Source organism: Triticum urartu, chromosome 5A (genome assembly GCF_056163025.1).
Source record: "Triticum urartu cultivar PI428250 chromosome 5A, HENAU_Tu73, whole genome shotgun sequence".
NCBI classification, from domain to species: Eukaryota; Viridiplantae; Streptophyta; class Magnoliopsida; order Poales; family Poaceae; genus Triticum; species Triticum urartu.
The window spans coordinates 282872154-282890019 of NC_141877.1; the positions used below are offsets into that span (position 1 = coordinate 282872154).

The following is a 17866-nucleotide window of genomic DNA, read 5'->3' on the forward strand; positions in this document are numbered from 1 at the left end:
GGCAGCGCACCGCCTCGTAGTTTAGGTTGTTTTTATTTTTTTAAATGCAAATGTGTACGCATGGACTCTCGCCGGCCTTCGTGGCCGGCTTTAATGTTTAATTAATGTAGTTTCTCTTTTTTTAAATATGCATGCGTTCATTTTTTTGGCGCCGTCTAAATGGGTCGCAGGTCAGCGTTGGACGCAGGTGCCGACCCAAATGCGAAAGCGGGCATTCGTGTCCGTCTGGCCAACCCAAACGGACAAAAAGTGGACGAAATCGACGTCCATTTGGGTCGGCCCGTTGAAGTTGCTATCAGTGCCCGAATGGAAGAGAGAAGAAAAAAATTCAGCCAATCAGACCCCTTACTTTTTTTGCGAGGGAATTAGACCCCTTACTTTATCCCCATATGTTCGAGTTGTGCACAAATCCCCATACCCAACTTATATATGGGGATGTCCAAGGGTGTTCAGTGTCCATGTAATGTGTCACATATAATTTGGCCCGGACCATCTTTCCCTTTTTTATCTGATCTCTCTCTCTTCATCAATTATATGCATGTGAGAGACCTATATATAGGAAAAAGTGAGGAGCATGGTTTGCAAACACGGACAAATAGTATTATTTATTGTCACTGTCATCATTTATTTATGAATTAAACCTAGAGTAACATAACAAAAATTGATAACAACCAACAGTTCCTATCGAGGGCCAGTCCACTCGGCCAATCGTGCTACCAAGTCTACGGAACCCTGCCTAGCAAGTAACAGCGCATGAAGCACGCGAACTCAGATCGGCACGAAATCTAAACAGAAGGAGCCATCCTCTCTGGTGAGCAGTCTCCGAAAGAGGAAAAACGAGGCCCCACGCGTGCTGAAAGCAGAACAGAACGACATTGATTTACACACTTTTTGAGATTCCCTCTTGCCCATTTGGAGTTCCCCGGCAAGCCAGCCCGACAGATACGTTGAGGTTGACCTTCACGCGTTGCGCATCGCGTACGCTTATACCAAATGCGTACGACCTTTTTGTACAAGACCAGCGATGTCTACACTACATCCCTAAAGTGAGCTGCGAGAGCTAGAGGATAAACACATATTGCGTACGTACATACATATGCAGTCTACCTTTTTTTCCCCTAAGATAAGAAATTTCTCATAGGTATAAGATACAGCCTTAATATTAAACGGGTCAGAAATCATTCTACACGTATCGTAAGTACTCGTACATCTCAGTTTACTCGACTTACACGTCTTCGGCTTGCAATTGCAATTACGTAGAAAGAAAGAAAGGGGAACGTGAACTAGAGAAAGAATCATAGTGAAAAATATCGACGGGAAACAAAAGACAAATACAACACGCCCAAACAGAAGTCGATTATAGTATGTCCAAGTCGGAGCCCAAAGCGTACACCTTGCCGTTTAAGTCTCCGCCGGTTTCTCGTTGGAAGCATTTTTTTAAGAAAAGAAGGATGATTCCCGGCCTCTGCATCTGAAAAATGCATATGGTCACTTTATTGATTATTTTCAAGGACCTTACAAAATATTACAACAATATATCTGAATTCGTCGTCTTGACAACATATGCCACTACTCCTATTCATATGATGAAGGAGTGCTACCTGGGCCACGTACCCGGTCTACTCACCTAAGCCTATCATCAAAAGCCAGAAGCCTCAGCCGAGCCACATACCGGGTCTAGGGCATAAACTGGTCTGACGCACTCACACGTGTCGTCGCCGCCATCTTTCACAGGTCCGTCTTCAGAGCAGATATTGAGACTTCTACCTTGTCATGCCACTCCCCCATCGACGCCACCTTGACGCCAGACAACTACCTCCACCTGCGCGAATTCATCACCACGCATCGGGCGCCGAGTCTCCACTGCACCACTCCGCCGAGATCCGCCGTCATCATGTGAAGGATGAAGTACCGCTCCACCAAAAAAGGCGCCCGCTGGTCCCTCGATCCCATGTACGCCTCCAAGAATGACCCCCCCCCCCCCCCCCAAGGAGGAAACGACACCAACGCGCCACCGTCATCCGATCAACTGATCTAGAGTTTCCCCCGGAGGTAGCGGATAGAGGTCTAGAGCTTCTCCAGGTGATGCCTTCAAGAAGGTAATGACACCTCAGGGTGCCACCAACGCCGGTCTTGGCATCAAGCCGAGCACAAGGTTTTCACCCGGATCCGCTGGAAAAACCTCCATCACGTATTGTGTGCACAGGTCGCCGTCGATCTGAGCCGCCGCACATGGAGCAGGCCGCACCGGCCAGATCAGATCTGTCCGGAGGGCACAACCCGCATGGTGCCGACCCAACCACCAGGCCCTTCATGCCGCCACCGCCGATCCGAGATCAGATGATGTGTCGCCGCAGACCCGGCCGCCGCCGCCGAACGCCGCCACACAGCTCAAGGCAGGGCCGGCTGCCGCACCCCACCATCGTCGCCCTTGGTCGAGGCAGCCGCCGCCGGAAGGCAGGCCTGCCGCGCCGCCGGGCCAGATCGGTCGAGCCACCCACGCCGCGGGGCTCCGCACCGCCCGCACGGCGCAGGCAAGAGGGAAGACCCCCGACACCACCATCAGCCCCGGGCTATAGCCGGCGGCGTCCTTCGACAGCAGCGGAGGGAGGGGAGGACGGATAAGGACCTCCGGCGGCTAGGGTTTTAGATCCCGCCTAAGTTGCCCGAGCGGGGCGACGCGGGGGGCGTATTGTTCTATAGTGCCGTCCCTCGTTCGAAGCATGCGCGAATACATGCACGCACACGGCGTTCCATCCGTCTGGATCGATCGAGGCCGGACGTCGTCTTCGTCGTTGTGGCTCTCGACAACGGCGACGTGTGCGTGTGTCGAGTGGTGGCGGTGCACCGATCTGTATAGTCTTTGCGGCGGTGCCGCCCCACTAGACCGGCGGCTTGGCGAGGCATATAATAGTGCATTCGTGAGCCGCTGCGTCACGGCCCGCCCCGCCGCCCGGCCGTCTCTTTCCCGGCAAGGAATAAAAGATCAGGTCGCATCCGCGCGCGGCTAAAAGCGCTCAACGGGCAGGGCCATGGCCAACGATCGTCTACCACTACCACCTAGTTAGTGGTACTACTGGTAATTAAGGGTCATTTTTTCGATAAAACTTGCAATCTATTCATCGTCATTCGTGATAGTACGAATAACAGAAATAATAAAAATTACATCCAGATCTATAGACCACCTAACAACGACTATAAGCACTGAAGCGAGCCAAAGACGTGCCACCGTCATCTTTCCTCCCTCACTGGAGACGGAAAAAACTTGTTTTAATAGACAGTCGGAAAGTCGTGGTGCTAATGCCCTATAAGACCAGCACACCAAAATAGCAACTGACGCCATTGAGGAGAAACTTAGATCAAAAGGAATCAACCTGTTGACACACAAACATAGTCGAACAAATACCGCATCCACGTGGATCCACCGAAGACAAACGCGGACTGAATCCCGCGAGATCCACCGGAGACAAACTTCCACACGCCCTCCGATGATGCTAGAAGCACCACTAGGACAAGAGTTAGACAGGAAGAGCAACCGTCGCCTCGTCTCTTTGAGTAGGACACAAAAAAAACTCAGAAGAGCATAGAAAAAGAAGCCCTCGCGCTAGCAAAGACCGGGATCCACCACATATACATGACCCTAAGGCCACAAGAGACGAGGCAGACCAATGTCAGCATCTGTGGGAGGCAAAAAGAAAAAAAACCTAGCGGCGACTGGGTAGGAGGGCTCTTTCTTGGCGCTACTAATTAGCAGTCATTTTCTTCTGCACAAAAGAAACATGTGATTCTGCACAAAAAAAAGCAGTCATTTTCTACTTGGAAATTAAGTATGGTCGTAAGCCATGTCTAATCTGCTACCAGTCCACTAGTCTAGTGGAGTACTACTAGCTAGTAGGGGCTAAGAATATGCTCCACCAAGTCTAATTTTTTTTCAACAAGATTAGTGCGCCCTAGATATAGAAAACAGAGTTTTTTAATGGCTACACATGATCTAGTTACTTTGACGCAGTCACGAGTTTGCAAATATCTCAACCTAATAAAACTGGCTTGAAGCGCGGACCAACCTGTGGCTAGATGGTTGGAGAGAGTGTGGTATTCTCAGCTCATCATAATTTAAGTTTTGGTCCTGACATTTATTTTTAGATTTATTTTGGAATTTTCGGCGATGTGCATTCAGTGGGAGGGGACGTTCCCGTCGACGACGAGGTGCTTACAGTGACTTCGTAAATTTCAAGATGATATGCCGGCTCAGTCTTTCAGAGATGCTCATGAAGATAAGGTGTGCATGTATGCATTCATAGAGGTGAGTGTATGAGCGTGTATAAGATGTTCAAAAAAAAAGATCGGCTTGGAGAAGGAGTCAGATAATATAATGGTTTCCTGTAAAAGAAGAAAGGAAACCTCACTGGATCTATTCGTGAGATAATATAATGCCATACATCACGTCGAGTAGTATACACTTCCTTCGTTTTTAAATATAAGTCTTTGTAGTGCTTTAATTATGAACCACATACAGATAGATCTGAGAATGGTTATATAACTCAACCATAACTAAACCATACCTGTATGTGTATCCCTCTAAACCAAGCTTAAACCATAACCATTTAATATTGTTTTCAGCCCAACCAAACCCAAACCCAATATGTTTTTCACCCAAACCAGTTTAAAACTAGTACATAACCATGGGTTTAAACCCAATACAAAACCGTTTTCAACTTCAGTTGAACAGTGAAACAATACAACTTCAGTTGAACAGTGAAACAATACAACTTCAGTTGAACAGTGAGACAATACAGAAGACACTCTGCACACAGCAGGACACTCTTATCAGATCTTAACTTTTTTAGAATTGAGAAGCATAATGGTATGTTCATGTTGAATATAAGATGATCTCAAACCTTAAATCGACACTAAACCTACCTGCTGCTGCATCATTTTTTTTACACCCCAGCCCAACCGTTTGTAACTTACAAGAAGAAGAAGAATCACTGGCTACAAAACTAGTAAAGTGCCTGAATGTTCATGTTCAAAAATAATGCAGCTTCAGACTTGGCACAGAAGAGTGCTGAATCTACACTAAAAAGACATAATTAAAAGAGTTGGACTTCAGCTCACCGGAGCAGCGCGGAAGTCGCCGCCTCGTGGTCGCAGAGGGGCGGACACGGAGCAGCTCTGGCGGGTGGCGGCGGTGGCTGCAGGAACGGCGCTCTGTGTCGGTGAGCCACGGCCAGCAGCGACAAGTACAGGGCGCGGTGGGCGCGACCACGCCTGAGGCCCTGACTGGCAGAGGAGCAGCTGGTAAGTTTCTGCCCGCGAGGACGACATGGAGGAGCAGCCGACCGTGAGGACGAAGCAGAGGAGCAGCCGGCGGCGCCAATCGAGGGAGAGGAGCAGCCGTCGCGGATGCGGGGAGCCCTGCTCACGAAGGGGATGGGAGGGTCGCGGGCCTACCCGCCGGCTATCTCGCGGGCGACGGCCGCGTCTGGGAGCGCCGGCTCAGGCGACGACCGCGTCGGGGAGCGGCGCTGCGGCGGCGGTGAAAGAACATGCGGTGCCCCCATGTTTGGTTTTGGTCATTGATGACAATCTCTATGGACTAATGGTTGCCTTGAGTTATATTTGAAGGTTTTTGTCCATAGGCTTTTCTTGGAGTACATGTGTTGGTTTCAAGGAGAGCTTGTGTCGACCAAGGTGCTATTCAAGGAATTACCTAAAGAGTGGTCTTGTGAGAAGTTGATCAAGACTAAGTCAAAGAGTGAATCAAGTTGACCAACCCACAAAGCGTAGAGGATGTACCGAGGGGGATCAAGTGATCCCATGGTATGGTAAGCATTGTCAATTACGCTTTGTGTACTAACCCATGGTCTTCGTGAGGGTTCTTTGTGGGGTTAGGTTGCGGTGTGCAAGTTCAAGTGGAGCATCACGAAGAGATCAAATGCTTGAAGCTTGCCGTCCTTTGTGGTGACAATGGACTTGTGAAGATGTGCAGAAGAGTGGCTCACCCATAGTGGAGTATGGGGGAGCAATCAACTAGTCTTCATCAAGTCAACACAATCAAGAAAGGTTGCGGTGTGCAAGTTCAAGTGGAGCATCACGAAGGGATCAAATGCTTGAAGCTTGTCGTCCTTTGTGGTGACAATGGACTTGTGAAGATGTGCGGAAGAGTGGCTCATCCATAGTGGAGTATGGGGGAGCAATCAACTAGTCTTCATCGAGTCAACCCAATCAAGAAAGGTGGTCCAACTTGAGGGAGTCAAGATCGTCATCATCTAGCTCAAGTGGACCATGTGCAAGGCAAATGTTTGCCCTTGATAGGTTTTCTATTTTACCGGTCTCATGATGGTAGTTGGGAGACCGGGTTATAGGATCGATTGCCGTACTATCAAGGGGGGCTCTCGATGAGTAGCTTGATCGTATCGTTCGCTGAGAGCTCAAACCATTGCATCCTTGCATCATCTTTCTTGGTTCTTGTTTGGTTCTCTTTGAGAGTCTTAGAGCTTATGGTCATCTTGTTGACAAGCTTGAGTTCATCGAAAACGGAGTTCGCATGCTTCTTCTATGATGTTTTCATTGTTGGAGGTTTTGCCGATTCTTCTCGGTTGGAGGTTTCTCTCCTCTTTTTGTTAGGCATACCTCCCCTGCCTCTTCTTACTATAACCAGTCGCTGTTTTGATGCTACTCGTCGTCTTGTTTCCAACAAGCTTGAGTTTGCTCAATTCGGAGCTCATATGCAGAAGTTATGGCAGTTCTTGTTTTCTTAAGTGTGGTTTTGTCAGAGTCCCAGTGGTAGTACCGTGGTATCCAGCGGTAGTACCGCTGAGGGGTCACAAGCGGCAGTACCGCTCCGCAGCGGTAGTACCGGCGGTGACTCCGCAGCAGTACTATCGCTGGCTTATCAGATCCCTACCGCGTCGATTCGAGGGGTTTTTTCTGTGTCGGATTGTGCGGTACCTCACTGCGGCAGTAGTGCGGCAGTACCGCTCCTTAGCGGCAGTACCGCCCTTCCTCCGCGGTAGTACTGCCTGGTTCTCTCTTTCCCTTTACCCTTCGTTCTGCGCGGCAGTACTGCCGAAGGGAGCGGTAGTACCGCTTAACCCAGCGGTAGTACCGCTTTCTCCTGCGGTACTACCGCCCTAAGGTTCATATTTTGTTACTCCTTTTCCCTGTTTCTTCCACCTGAGCGGTAGTACCGCTCGTGTGCGGGATGAGCACATAACGGTTGGATTTTTCCTCACCTATAAAAGGGGGTCTTCTTCCCCAATGAACCTTATCCTTAGAGCTCGTGTTCTTCCCCCATTGTTGACCTTCTTCGAGCTTGCTAACTCTCAATCCCTCCATGGTTTCTTGCTAGTTTTTGAGGGAAAAGAGAGAGGAGATCTAGATCCACATTTCCTCCAATCACTTTCTCCTCTATGTGAGGGGAACTCCCTGGATCTAGATCTTGGAGTTCTTTGTGTTCTCTTTCTTGTTCTTCCTCTCATTTTCCTCCCTAGCATTAGTTGCTTCAGTGGGATTTGAGAGAGAAGGACTTGGGCACTCCGTGTGCCCTTGCCATTGCATTTGGTGCATCGGTTTGAGTTCTCCAAGGTGATACGTGGAAGTTACAAGTTGAGAAGCTTATTACTCTTGGGTGCTTGGTACCCTTGAGCTTGTTCCTCTTGGGTGCTTGGACGCCCTAGACGGTTGTTGGTGTTCGGAGCTCAATCATTGTGGTGTAAAGCTCCGGGCAAGCGTCGGGGTCTCCAATTAGGTTGTGGAGATCGCCCCGAGCAATTTGACGGGTTCCGGTGACCGCCCCCAAGGGTTGCCAAAGTGTACGGATTCGGTGACCGCCCCCAAGGGTTGCCATTTGTACGGGTTCGGTGACCGTCCTCAAAGGTCCCTTAGTGGAATCACGGCATCTTGCATTGTGCGAGAGCGTGAGGAGATTACGGTGGCCCTAGTGGCTTCTTGGGAGCATTGTGCCTCCACACCGCTCCAAACGGAGATTAGCATCCGCAAGGGTGTGAACTTCGGGATACATCGTCGTCTCCTCGTGCCTCGGTTATTTCTTACCCGAGCCCTTTTCTTATGCACTTTACTTTGTGATAGCCATATTGTTTCTTGTCATATATCTTGCTATCACATAGTTGCTTATCATTCTTAGCATAAGTTGTTGGTGCACTTAGGTGAGCCTAGTTGTTTTAGGCTTTGTGCTTGGCAAATTAACCGCTAGGTTTATTCCGCATTTGTTCAAGCCTAAACCGTAATTATTTTAAAACGCCTATTCACCCCCCCCTCTAGGCGACATCCACGATCTTTCAGGCGGCGTGCTGCGACCTAGCTCGGAGTGCAGGAGCCGGGAACAAGATGGAGATGGAGGTGGGGCTCTATTGGGCTTACTCCGGGCCGAGAACCGGTTCAGACCTATAGTTTGCACCCATATTAGACCAAACTTTTTAAACCCATAACCAACTATACCCGACTTGGTTTTTCTGTGGACCCAAACTAAACTAAACTAAGAAAAAACTCAGTCAAAAAAACCTGAACTGATCGAAACCTGAATAAAAACCAAACCATTTTACCCGGTTTTTTCAAAACCGTTCTCAGATTTACATACAGATGTATATGGATGCATTTTAAGTATAGATTCATTCATTTTGCTTCATATGTAGTCCATTTAGTGGAATCACTACAAAAATATATATTTAGGAACGGAGGGGTACATACATAAGAGCATCTTCGGGTATAGGAGCATCTTCAATAGTAGATTTGATGTAGTAAAACTTATAGCAATGTAAAAAGGATTATAAGGTATGAGAGAGAAGGTTTTTGGGAATTGTGACTGTTGTTGCTTTTTCAGATGGCTCAAAAATGATGCACAAAAATTGGAAAGCAATTGAAACATGAGATCCGGGGGTGAGGAGGCCGGGATGTGGATATGACACTCGTCGGGAGCTAAGCTTGATTTCGACTGGCAGAGGTCACCCACGCTTAGATTGTCGTGCGTATGATTTTTGAACTATTTAAAATAAAGTGCTCCAATGCACCTGTGCTCCAAAAATTCACACTCAAGAAATAAGTCACTCTGGTGATTTTGATGATGTGTCACCCGCAAAAAAAAAGTAACTATACATGAGCTACACAAAAATGATAAATCATTATTCTGAAAATGATGAACAATGCATATATTGTTCGCTAATTAGCAATCATTGTTTTTTCATTTTTATGTATCTCACATGTTTATTTATTTCATCACCAAACTTTACATGTAATATACATCCATATGAACATGCTAAATTGTTTTTCATTTTTTATACTTTTAAATGTGATTTTTGAACTATTCAAAATAAAGTGATCTGATGCACCCGTGCTCCAAAAATCCACACTCATGGGTTAAGTAGGTACTAGTAGCAAAAAGAAATGCATGATATGCATCTGTAGTACTCCAATAGAAATTGCTTTGGTAGGACGAATATCCATTCATTGTACAAAAAATATCGTTATTGGATAAAAAAATGATACGACAAAAGTGTGTCATATAAACAATTCAAAAAATACTTGTTCTGATTTTATGCAACATACAATGTGTGTTGCCTAAATTAATGGGGCACAATGCACATGATACCAGTTTAGTACAATAATAACTCCCCAATGCAATAGTGTGGCACTTTATTTGTTCATTTGTAGAATCTCAATACACGGTTGTCGCTTGGATTTATGCAAAATTAATTTTTCTTCTCTTTTCATGTGCTGTGATTTGTATCATAAGGTTGCTCGTAATGGAAGTATTATAAACAGTACCATGCATGCCAACTAGTAGACTTTTTTTTATGACGTGGCACACAACTAAATAAGGAAATAGAGGGTGTGATATCATATCATATTAAATATTGTATTATTTTATGTCATGCAGGACAATTAATAATGCAATCTAAGATACTACTTTATGGTACTATACATTACGAAAGTAATGGCATACACTAGTATCATATACATGTTACTAGTATATAATATTTCCCATCACGAGCAGCCTAATAGTATGATATTGCAACTCTCTTTTACATCATCAATTGCAGTGCCATGTGATATTTCTGCTTAGACACACGGCGTGCTTAATTACCCACTCTCTAGAGGTTTTGAATTGGTCTTCAAAGGTAGTTTTGACTGAGCAAGTCAGTGCCCGTATCACTTTATTTTGTCCGTCCGTGATGATAACAAAATCCCCATGTTACCGCGAAAAAGGTCCCATAGTGCGCACTAGAGAGATAAAATGTGCAGACGTAGAAAAGTGGAGGGAAAAATGACAGAAAGGAGGATCGTAGTGGGGCTTGGGAATGTGCTGATGGCTACTTGATGTGATGGACGCGCTTTTGTTGTCTTGCGCTAGATTCGGCCTCCTGCTTACGTCGTGCGAACGAGAAAAACAGCTCATGCTTGCTCAAACACTCTAGCCGGCCATGCCATAATGTGGTGTGGACGCCTTTCTTTTTACAAAGTTTACCCTTGACATATTAAGAAAATAGTTTTCATGGTAAACATAATCCTTTATACTCCCTCCGTTCTAAATTACTCGTCGCAGAAATGGATGTATCTAGAATTAAAATACATCTAGATACATTCATACTTGCGACAAGTAATTCAGAACGGAGGGAGTACATAAGAGAGACTCATCCTCACTAACTTATTTATCTCAACATGTAAACATTCCACCTCATCATACAACTATAAATAGAATAAGACTCATCTCACCTGCAAAAAAAAAACCCACCTAAACATGTGGTTATGCATGGGAAAAGACCCACCACAGCATTCAACCAGACATGAGAAAATGTTTTTCATTCAGTTATTCTACTTATTTTCAACAAATATCGTTACAGCTATACATAGGTAAATATAATAAGTCATATGTATATTTTAAATTTTTTGTGCTCATGTTGCCAATCCAAATTTTCATTAACCAATTCTCGCAGTAATGCACGGCGTATCCTCTAGTAATTATAGATTGCATGAAGAAATTTCATAAACTTCCACAACATGAGTCACTTCTTTTTGAGTTCCTCTTTTTTGTTGCAGAAAGACACAAGGCCATACATTAGATAAAACATCCCTTACAAGAACATCATTATATTGAAAGAATATGAAATCTCAAGCAAGTCCTTAATGTAATCAACACATCTTTCCTTCTGCATCCACCGGCAGTACGCCGTGAGTAAAGCTTCTTGCTGCATACGAGAGCAACCGTCAAGAAGCGGCGGCTGGGAAATCGTCAATGTACACCTGAAGACACCAACGACCACAATCTGAGCAAATCACCATCCCGGAGAAGTTGGCACTGAGAAGGGATAGAAGATAATCTCATCTCCGATCGAAGCGAGGAGGGGGGCACAAACCTCGTAAGTTCCCTGACGAGGCACATCTAACTGAGCCACATTGGACGGAGAAGAAACCGGAGAACAAAAACACGCCGTGACGCCGTTCCCTCCATAGGACGCCGCAAATCACGTAGATGAGACGAAGACAAAAGCAAGTCCCAACATCTGGCCCTGGTTGAAGCTCAACATGCTCTCGGAGAGCTGGAACTCTAGATTCATGTATATACTACGTGTAACACCAAGGTAACGCTATGTACTATACTCATTCATTTGGGTTTATATTCTTATAATGAAAACAAATCAAGGAAAGGTTTACCACGTTATGAAAAATAAACTTAACTTGGTGCAAAGAAAAATCTTTTTTTTGCTTGTGTGCATGCGAATTCATGTTACGAGAAAAATGGTAATGTAATTTTTATGTCATTTTACTATAATCTATTCTTTTGAGGGTTTTACATACTTAAGTTGACACACGAACAAACCATGAGCTAACATTTTGCCAACTAATGGCACTAAATGTAAAGCTTGATTTTGTGATAATTATGGTCATACTCGAGATGGCCGAAAGGACAGGTACTTTCAAAACATTAACCAAACACGTGTTATGTACTCATGTATAGATTATCATAAATGTTGCAATTTAATAGTTTCCGAAACCTACATATGTAGACCATGTAAAGCAACATGCATAACACAACAAAGGTGCACGTTTAGGCGTATAGAAGAATTATTTATTAATAACATAAGAATTACTTATTAATTAAGCATAAAACGATATGGTGCAATGGGTGTTTTCATAGGTTGGTAGTGATGATAATTTGGTATCATCATCATATAGTGCTAATGGAGTGGGGTTGTTTTCGGGCTGTCCCCCATACTTATCACCACTACACGAGCAAAAAAAATGGGATGATGTTTCATGTTTCAGTTGCAAAGTTGGCAACATGCAAATGATTCTTAGCTCCACTACATTCTATAAAAGATAGCACAAGCACAACATGGATTAGGCCTGTGCCCAAGATGTTGGGCCCCACATGCATGCATGCTAATGTTTCTTGACCTCATACTTACATGAGAAAAGTATATTTTTCGTCTCTTAACTCTTGGCGGAGTCTAGATTTGGTCTCTCAACTTCGAAACCGGACAACTTATATCCCAACTACCGAAACCGGACAATGTTCGTCCCTAATATCAGTTTTGACTGGTTTTGGTGTTGTCTCACCCCGGTTTTGACCAATGCTGACTCAAGTTCACGTAACTTTTCAAATGTGTGATGGTGGTGCGTAAACTTTCTTTTGTGATCATAACTTTTCCCCATTTGTTCAGTGTTTTTTTTTCTTTGTGTGTATCAGTTTCTTTCTTTCTGTGTGCCTGTGTCTGCGTGCATGTGGGTGCATGTTTGTGCTCGTGCACGAGATAACAACACTGAAATGAGGTGCAATTCATTTCCGTGCCAAGAGATAACTAATATATGACGCTATTGGTTTATTATTTGAGCACTGGATATGACGTGGATGTGTACACGCAAGTTATATGCAGTATGTGTGAAAATCATATTATTTTCTAAAAATTACAGTACTACTACATTATCATTATTGTAATATTGTGAAACACTGTAAATTTTGTGATGCTTGTGTGCAATTTTTCAGCATCATTTGTTTTAAGCTTATTCATTCTCTTTCTTCTTGTAGGGCAATACCGATCACCTTCAGTCTCTTATGGTTTTGTGATAATTTTCTTAGTTTACGGGCTTTTTTACTAAGAAAAATGGTGACCCTTCCCCGTAAAAAAAGGAGGAAAACAAGTGAGGCGCAAAACTAATTGGCCATTACAAGAGCGAGCGCACTTTCATGAGGCTCTTGTGTAGCTTGCTGTTGTATTGAGGCAACTTCACTTCACTTAGGTAGGCCAAAGTCTAAGGCCGCTTTACTAAAAGGCAGAAATAGAATTTGTCACAAAAATGAAAGTGAGTAGAGCAATGGCATTCGTGAAATAAGCTCTTAAATATTTGGACATTCTCTACCATCACTTCTTTAAATAGAGCACTCCACTGGTCCGTGCAACCCCCCACTTACACAGACAGACACACTGGCACAGGAGCACTTGCGAATTGTGATCTTTCCATTGCGCGTGCTTCCCTCGTAGCTCACCACCAATCTGCTCGCAGCCCAGCTCATCGTCGGCCATGGGGAACTGCCTGGTGATCCAAGACAGAAAGGAGATCAAGGTGATGAGCGTCGTCGATGGCGAGATCCTCAAGGCGCTCCCGCCACCCCTCTCTAAGGGCGCCGTCGCACGGGTCTCTGGCTCCGACACCGATGGCGCGCTCCGGGCGCAGAAGCAACACCTCGACGTCCGGGTGGGCGACTTGGGGCAGCTGCATCGTTTGTTCCCTTCCGACGTGAAGGCACCTTCCGCTGTCGCTGACCCTGGAGCCGTCATGAGGGTGAAGCTGGTCATCAGCAAGCAGGAGCTCAGGCGGATGCTGGGCAAGGACGACCAGGCCGTCTCCCTGGACGACATGGTGGCTCTCATGCGAAGAGGATCGGAAGATCAGCACCAGGAGGAGATCGGTTGCTGCAGAGGGTGGCGGCCTGCCTTGCACAGCATACCTGAAGGAAGCGGTGATTTATTCTATTAGCAGAAGAATTAACTGGCGATTTTGGGAGCTTGCTGGAGAAAATGCATATTGGATAATAAGCATAAGAAAATATGCATGTGTGTATGTATATATTTATATATTCACATAGGAAAACAGAGATCATAGTTGGCTAGATTTGCTAGTAGTTTTGAGATAGGGGTTATCTTCAGGTTGTCTTGTTAGGTAGGTGCATGCATCCATGACAAGGTGAAGATAGTCTTGGAAATCAAACGAGACAGTATAAACTTAATTATTGATGGCATATACTCGTTGTTAATAAGCTTTTTTTTTTCCATTATTTCACACGTGTTCTAGTTTGCTATGTGTCAGTAATGCCAAGCCTCACCCTTCTTGGCGATCAAGATTCATCAAACAGAGAATAATTTTGGGCATGTATAATGGTTGATAAGTTAGTTTTATTTTAAACCTGTCATGTAGTCTAGAGAAGGCCATAAAAATACGATGTATAATGGATTATTCATTATATCTCTAGTAACTAGTCTATACCTAATATGTGCTTAGAGATATGGTTGCTAAGAGATCATCTCTTAATTAAGAGAAGGTAAGCCTTTTTTCTGGCTTCTCTCTCCACCTCATCATTTATCTCACATGACACTTCCTAGGATAACACGGGAAATGCCCTTTGGCTCTCAGTTGATTTATCTGAGCAAAAGGCTTCGCAGAAGTAGTTTCAAACATCCTGTAACTCACCTGTTTGTCAGGAAAATTGACTTGCACAGAGGAACAATGACCCACGATGTAGGCAACACCGACTTGTCCAAACTATATAATCATAATTCGAGTCAGGATCAGTAGAAGTGACGAGAAAATATAACCATTGTTGGCAGAAGTCCTAGCTCACTTCTACTTCAATGAATACATATCCCTTTTTCTGCAGAAATAAGTCAAACAGATATCCAACAGCTTAGCAGATACTGAACTGTATACGGATTGCTGGCATATAACACACACACCTCCATGTGTTGCTAGTGGTGTTTAGTAGTATGCTGAAGCGGTGGGTAGGGCTATTTAAATGGATCAAATCATACTGGTTCTCCTGAGATTGCTGCCTCAAGTACTGTGCAAAGAAATTAGGCTCTGAAGTTCCTTTGCGGCCTCATGCCTCAGAAACTGGAACACTGCCATTTCAAAGATGCTGAAGGCAAAACAGTGAACATCTACTGGCATGCTTCGTGTAGCATTCTTGTTCTGATGATTCTTTGGGAAGGCATGACACTCTCAGCACAGCGCAAGCTGGTCTTCAACAGGATCCACTACAACACGCATATGATCAAAAAGTTTGTCCAGCGTCCCATATATCTCATTTGCCTCACAGTGAGACGTGTCATCAGCAACAAACATGTGCTTCGCATTCCGCACCTCGATCCAACTGCAAGCTTGGTCCTTCCTCAGACCCTTCTCCTTCATAATCCCCCTGATACGGCGGGCATCATCCCACTGACCTGCCGCTGCATAAATGTTTGACAACATGACATACCGACCGCTGTTTCCAGGCTCCAACTGGAAAAGGGACTCCGCCACTTTCTCTGCAATCTCAATATTGCCGTGAACACGGCATGCGCCAAGAAGCGCTCCCCACGACCCAGTTGTACCTGGACCAATCCTGGATGACAAATCTTTGATGAACTCGCTTGCTTCTTCCAGTTGATGGTTCCGACCAAGAGCATCTATGAAGGAGGCATAGTGTTCAGCCCTTGGTTCAACACCATGGTACTTCATTGATTCAAGAATCTGACGGCCATCAGAGACTAGACCGGCATGACTGCAAGCCGTTAGGACAGCAAGAAAAGTAACATAGGTTGGCTGCACTTCAGCTTCAAGCATCCTTTTGAACACGGCAAGCGACTGCTTCCCCTGGCCATTGTGCGAGAACCCTGTCACCATGGAGTTCCAGGAGATGAAGTCCCTTTCAGGCATCCCTGCAAACACTAACATGGCAGTCGCCATGTCACCGCACTTGGAGTACATGTCAATGAGGGCATTGTGGATGAAAATGTTGAAAGGGTCTGAACCGATGCAGCGGCGCAAGATGAAACCATGCACTTCCTTCCCTCGAATAACAAGCCCGAGCTTGGCGCATGCACCAAGAGACGACACCAAAGCAAACGGTGTTGGTGCCATCCCCTGAACCAGCATCTGTCGAAAAAGTTCCAGAGCAGCATCCTCCTCATCATTCTGCTCGTGCCCAGAGATGAGTGCCGTCCATGCAATTGTGTCCTGCTCCGGCATCATGTGAAATACCCGGACTGCCTCATCGAGCCTCTTCGCACGGCAGTACCCTGCAATCATCGATGTCCAAGAGACCGTGTCCCGGATGCTCATCTGGTTGAACAACGTCCTGGCGTCCTCCATCCTCCCGGCCTTGCTGTACGCATCCACCATTGCATTGGCCATAATGACCGTCACCTCCACCCCCGACACCACTACGGCGCCGTGCATCTCTCGGAGTGGCCTCACGGCTCCCATCCCAGCGCACGCGCTCGCCACGCTGACCACTGCAAAACGGTCGACGGCCACCTCCGGCCCCAGGCACCTGTCCCTGGCCAACCGGGCAAACACGCGGAGCGCTTCCCCCTGCCGGCCGTGCCGCGCGAGGGCCGAGATGACGGTGTTGTAGGATACTACGTTGCGAGAGGGGGCAGGCATCGCGTCGAGCAGGTGGAGGGCGTCGGGGAGGGTGGCGGGGCCGCGTGAAAGCGCGGCCAGGAGGTTGTTGTAGGAATGGGCATTCCTGTACGGGAGTTCTTCGAAGGCTGCGCGGGAGGCCGCCGGGGAGTTTAGCGTGGCGTAGAGCTCGATGAGGCGGTTGGAGAGGAGGGTGTGATGGTTGAGCGCCGTCTTTACGAGGAGCGCGTGCGCGGCACGGCCTAGGCGGCGGACGTCGCCCACGGAGATGGCGCGCTCGATGAGGTCGAGCACCGTCGCGACGTTGAAGCCGGCGGCGGTGGCGAGTGGAGTAGCCGTGCGCGTGGGGCATGGCGGCAGGTGGACGGCGAGCGTCGGCGGGAGACGGCGCATGCCAGAAGCAGAGTAGCGGCAACTATCGGGCCGGCGGCCCATACCGTACCAGATGCTGCCCAGTCTTGGGCCACGAAGGCTCGCACAAACTTGGGTTGAAAGTGAAACCGTCCAACCTGGTCCTCAAGGGGGTTTCTCGTACGTCGTCGTCGTCATCTAAGAACTTTTGTCCCCTCGCTTTCAGCTGCCAGCGCTGAGAGGTCGGGGACCTCAAATCTCAAGATCTCTATGTTCTTCATCGACATGTAGTGATCATCATAGTTTTATAGAATATAATTTTTTTCTCGTTTTTTTCGCAATGCCATGAGATTAGAGAATTTTCTGTCCTCGCAGATTCGACTATTCGAATCTGATGAGTTTATATTGTTGTGTCAAACTTTTTTTGTTGGTTTGATTTTTTGTAGAGATGAAAATTTTAATCGAGACCATGATGAAAATATAGTGATTCGACGACCTACACTTCTATTATTGAGCGACTCAATGCGCTTTCAAAATCATTATTGATAATGTTCGTGCGGGTGAAAAAGTGACAACATCGTTCCTCCAGTCTAATTACAACCTCTTTACCAAAGTCTTTGGAGTATTTCTTCGAATGGAGATTGATACCGCAAAGGAGTTTACAAGAGATTTCATTGTAATTTTTAGTCATAGGACTTTGTATTTTATTGGATCTTATATTCAAATCAGAGTGTCTGTAATTGTTATGAGTATCAATGAAGTTAGAGTTGTTTCGTAAGAAAAAGACAGAGAGATGTAATGTATGTGGCCGTTCTTTATTGTGACCTAACAATAAAGCACATAGTGCTTTGCCTACTTATTGTAGAATATGTGA

General features: G+C 46.0%; 2 protein-coding genes across 2 annotated transcripts; one reads left to right on the forward strand and one right to left on the reverse strand.

The window, feature by feature from the left end:
• Positions 1-13325: 13325 nt before the first annotated feature.
• LOC125508434 (pentatricopeptide repeat-containing protein At2g13600) lies at positions 13326-17471 on the reverse strand. The gene is made up of 2 exons (XM_048673150.2): positions 14707-17471; positions 13326-13966 (listed from the first exon to the last, which is right to left on the reverse strand). The coding sequence occupies exon 1, from the start codon at positions 17074-17076 to the stop codon at positions 15235-15237; it is 1842 nt and encodes a 613-aa protein (XP_048529107.1). The 5' UTR covers positions 17077-17471; the 3' UTR covers positions 13326-13966; positions 14707-15234.
• LOC125508435 (uncharacterized) lies at positions 13540-14259 on the forward strand. The gene has a single exon (XM_048673151.2). The coding sequence runs from the start codon at positions 13540-13542 to the stop codon at positions 13993-13995; it is 456 nt and encodes a 151-aa protein (XP_048529108.1). The 3' UTR covers positions 13996-14259.
• Positions 17472-17866: the final 395 nt, after the last annotated feature.

What these genes read in the sequence shown, in the direction of transcription:
- LOC125508435 (XM_048673151.2), top strand. Translation starts at nt 13,540, where the DNA reads ATGGGGAACTGCCTGGTGATCCAAGACAGAAAGGAGATCAAGGTGATG.
- LOC125508434 (XM_048673150.2), bottom strand. Translation starts at nt 17,076, where the DNA reads ATGGGCCGCCGGCCCGATAGTTGCCGCTACTCTGCTTCTGGCATGCGC.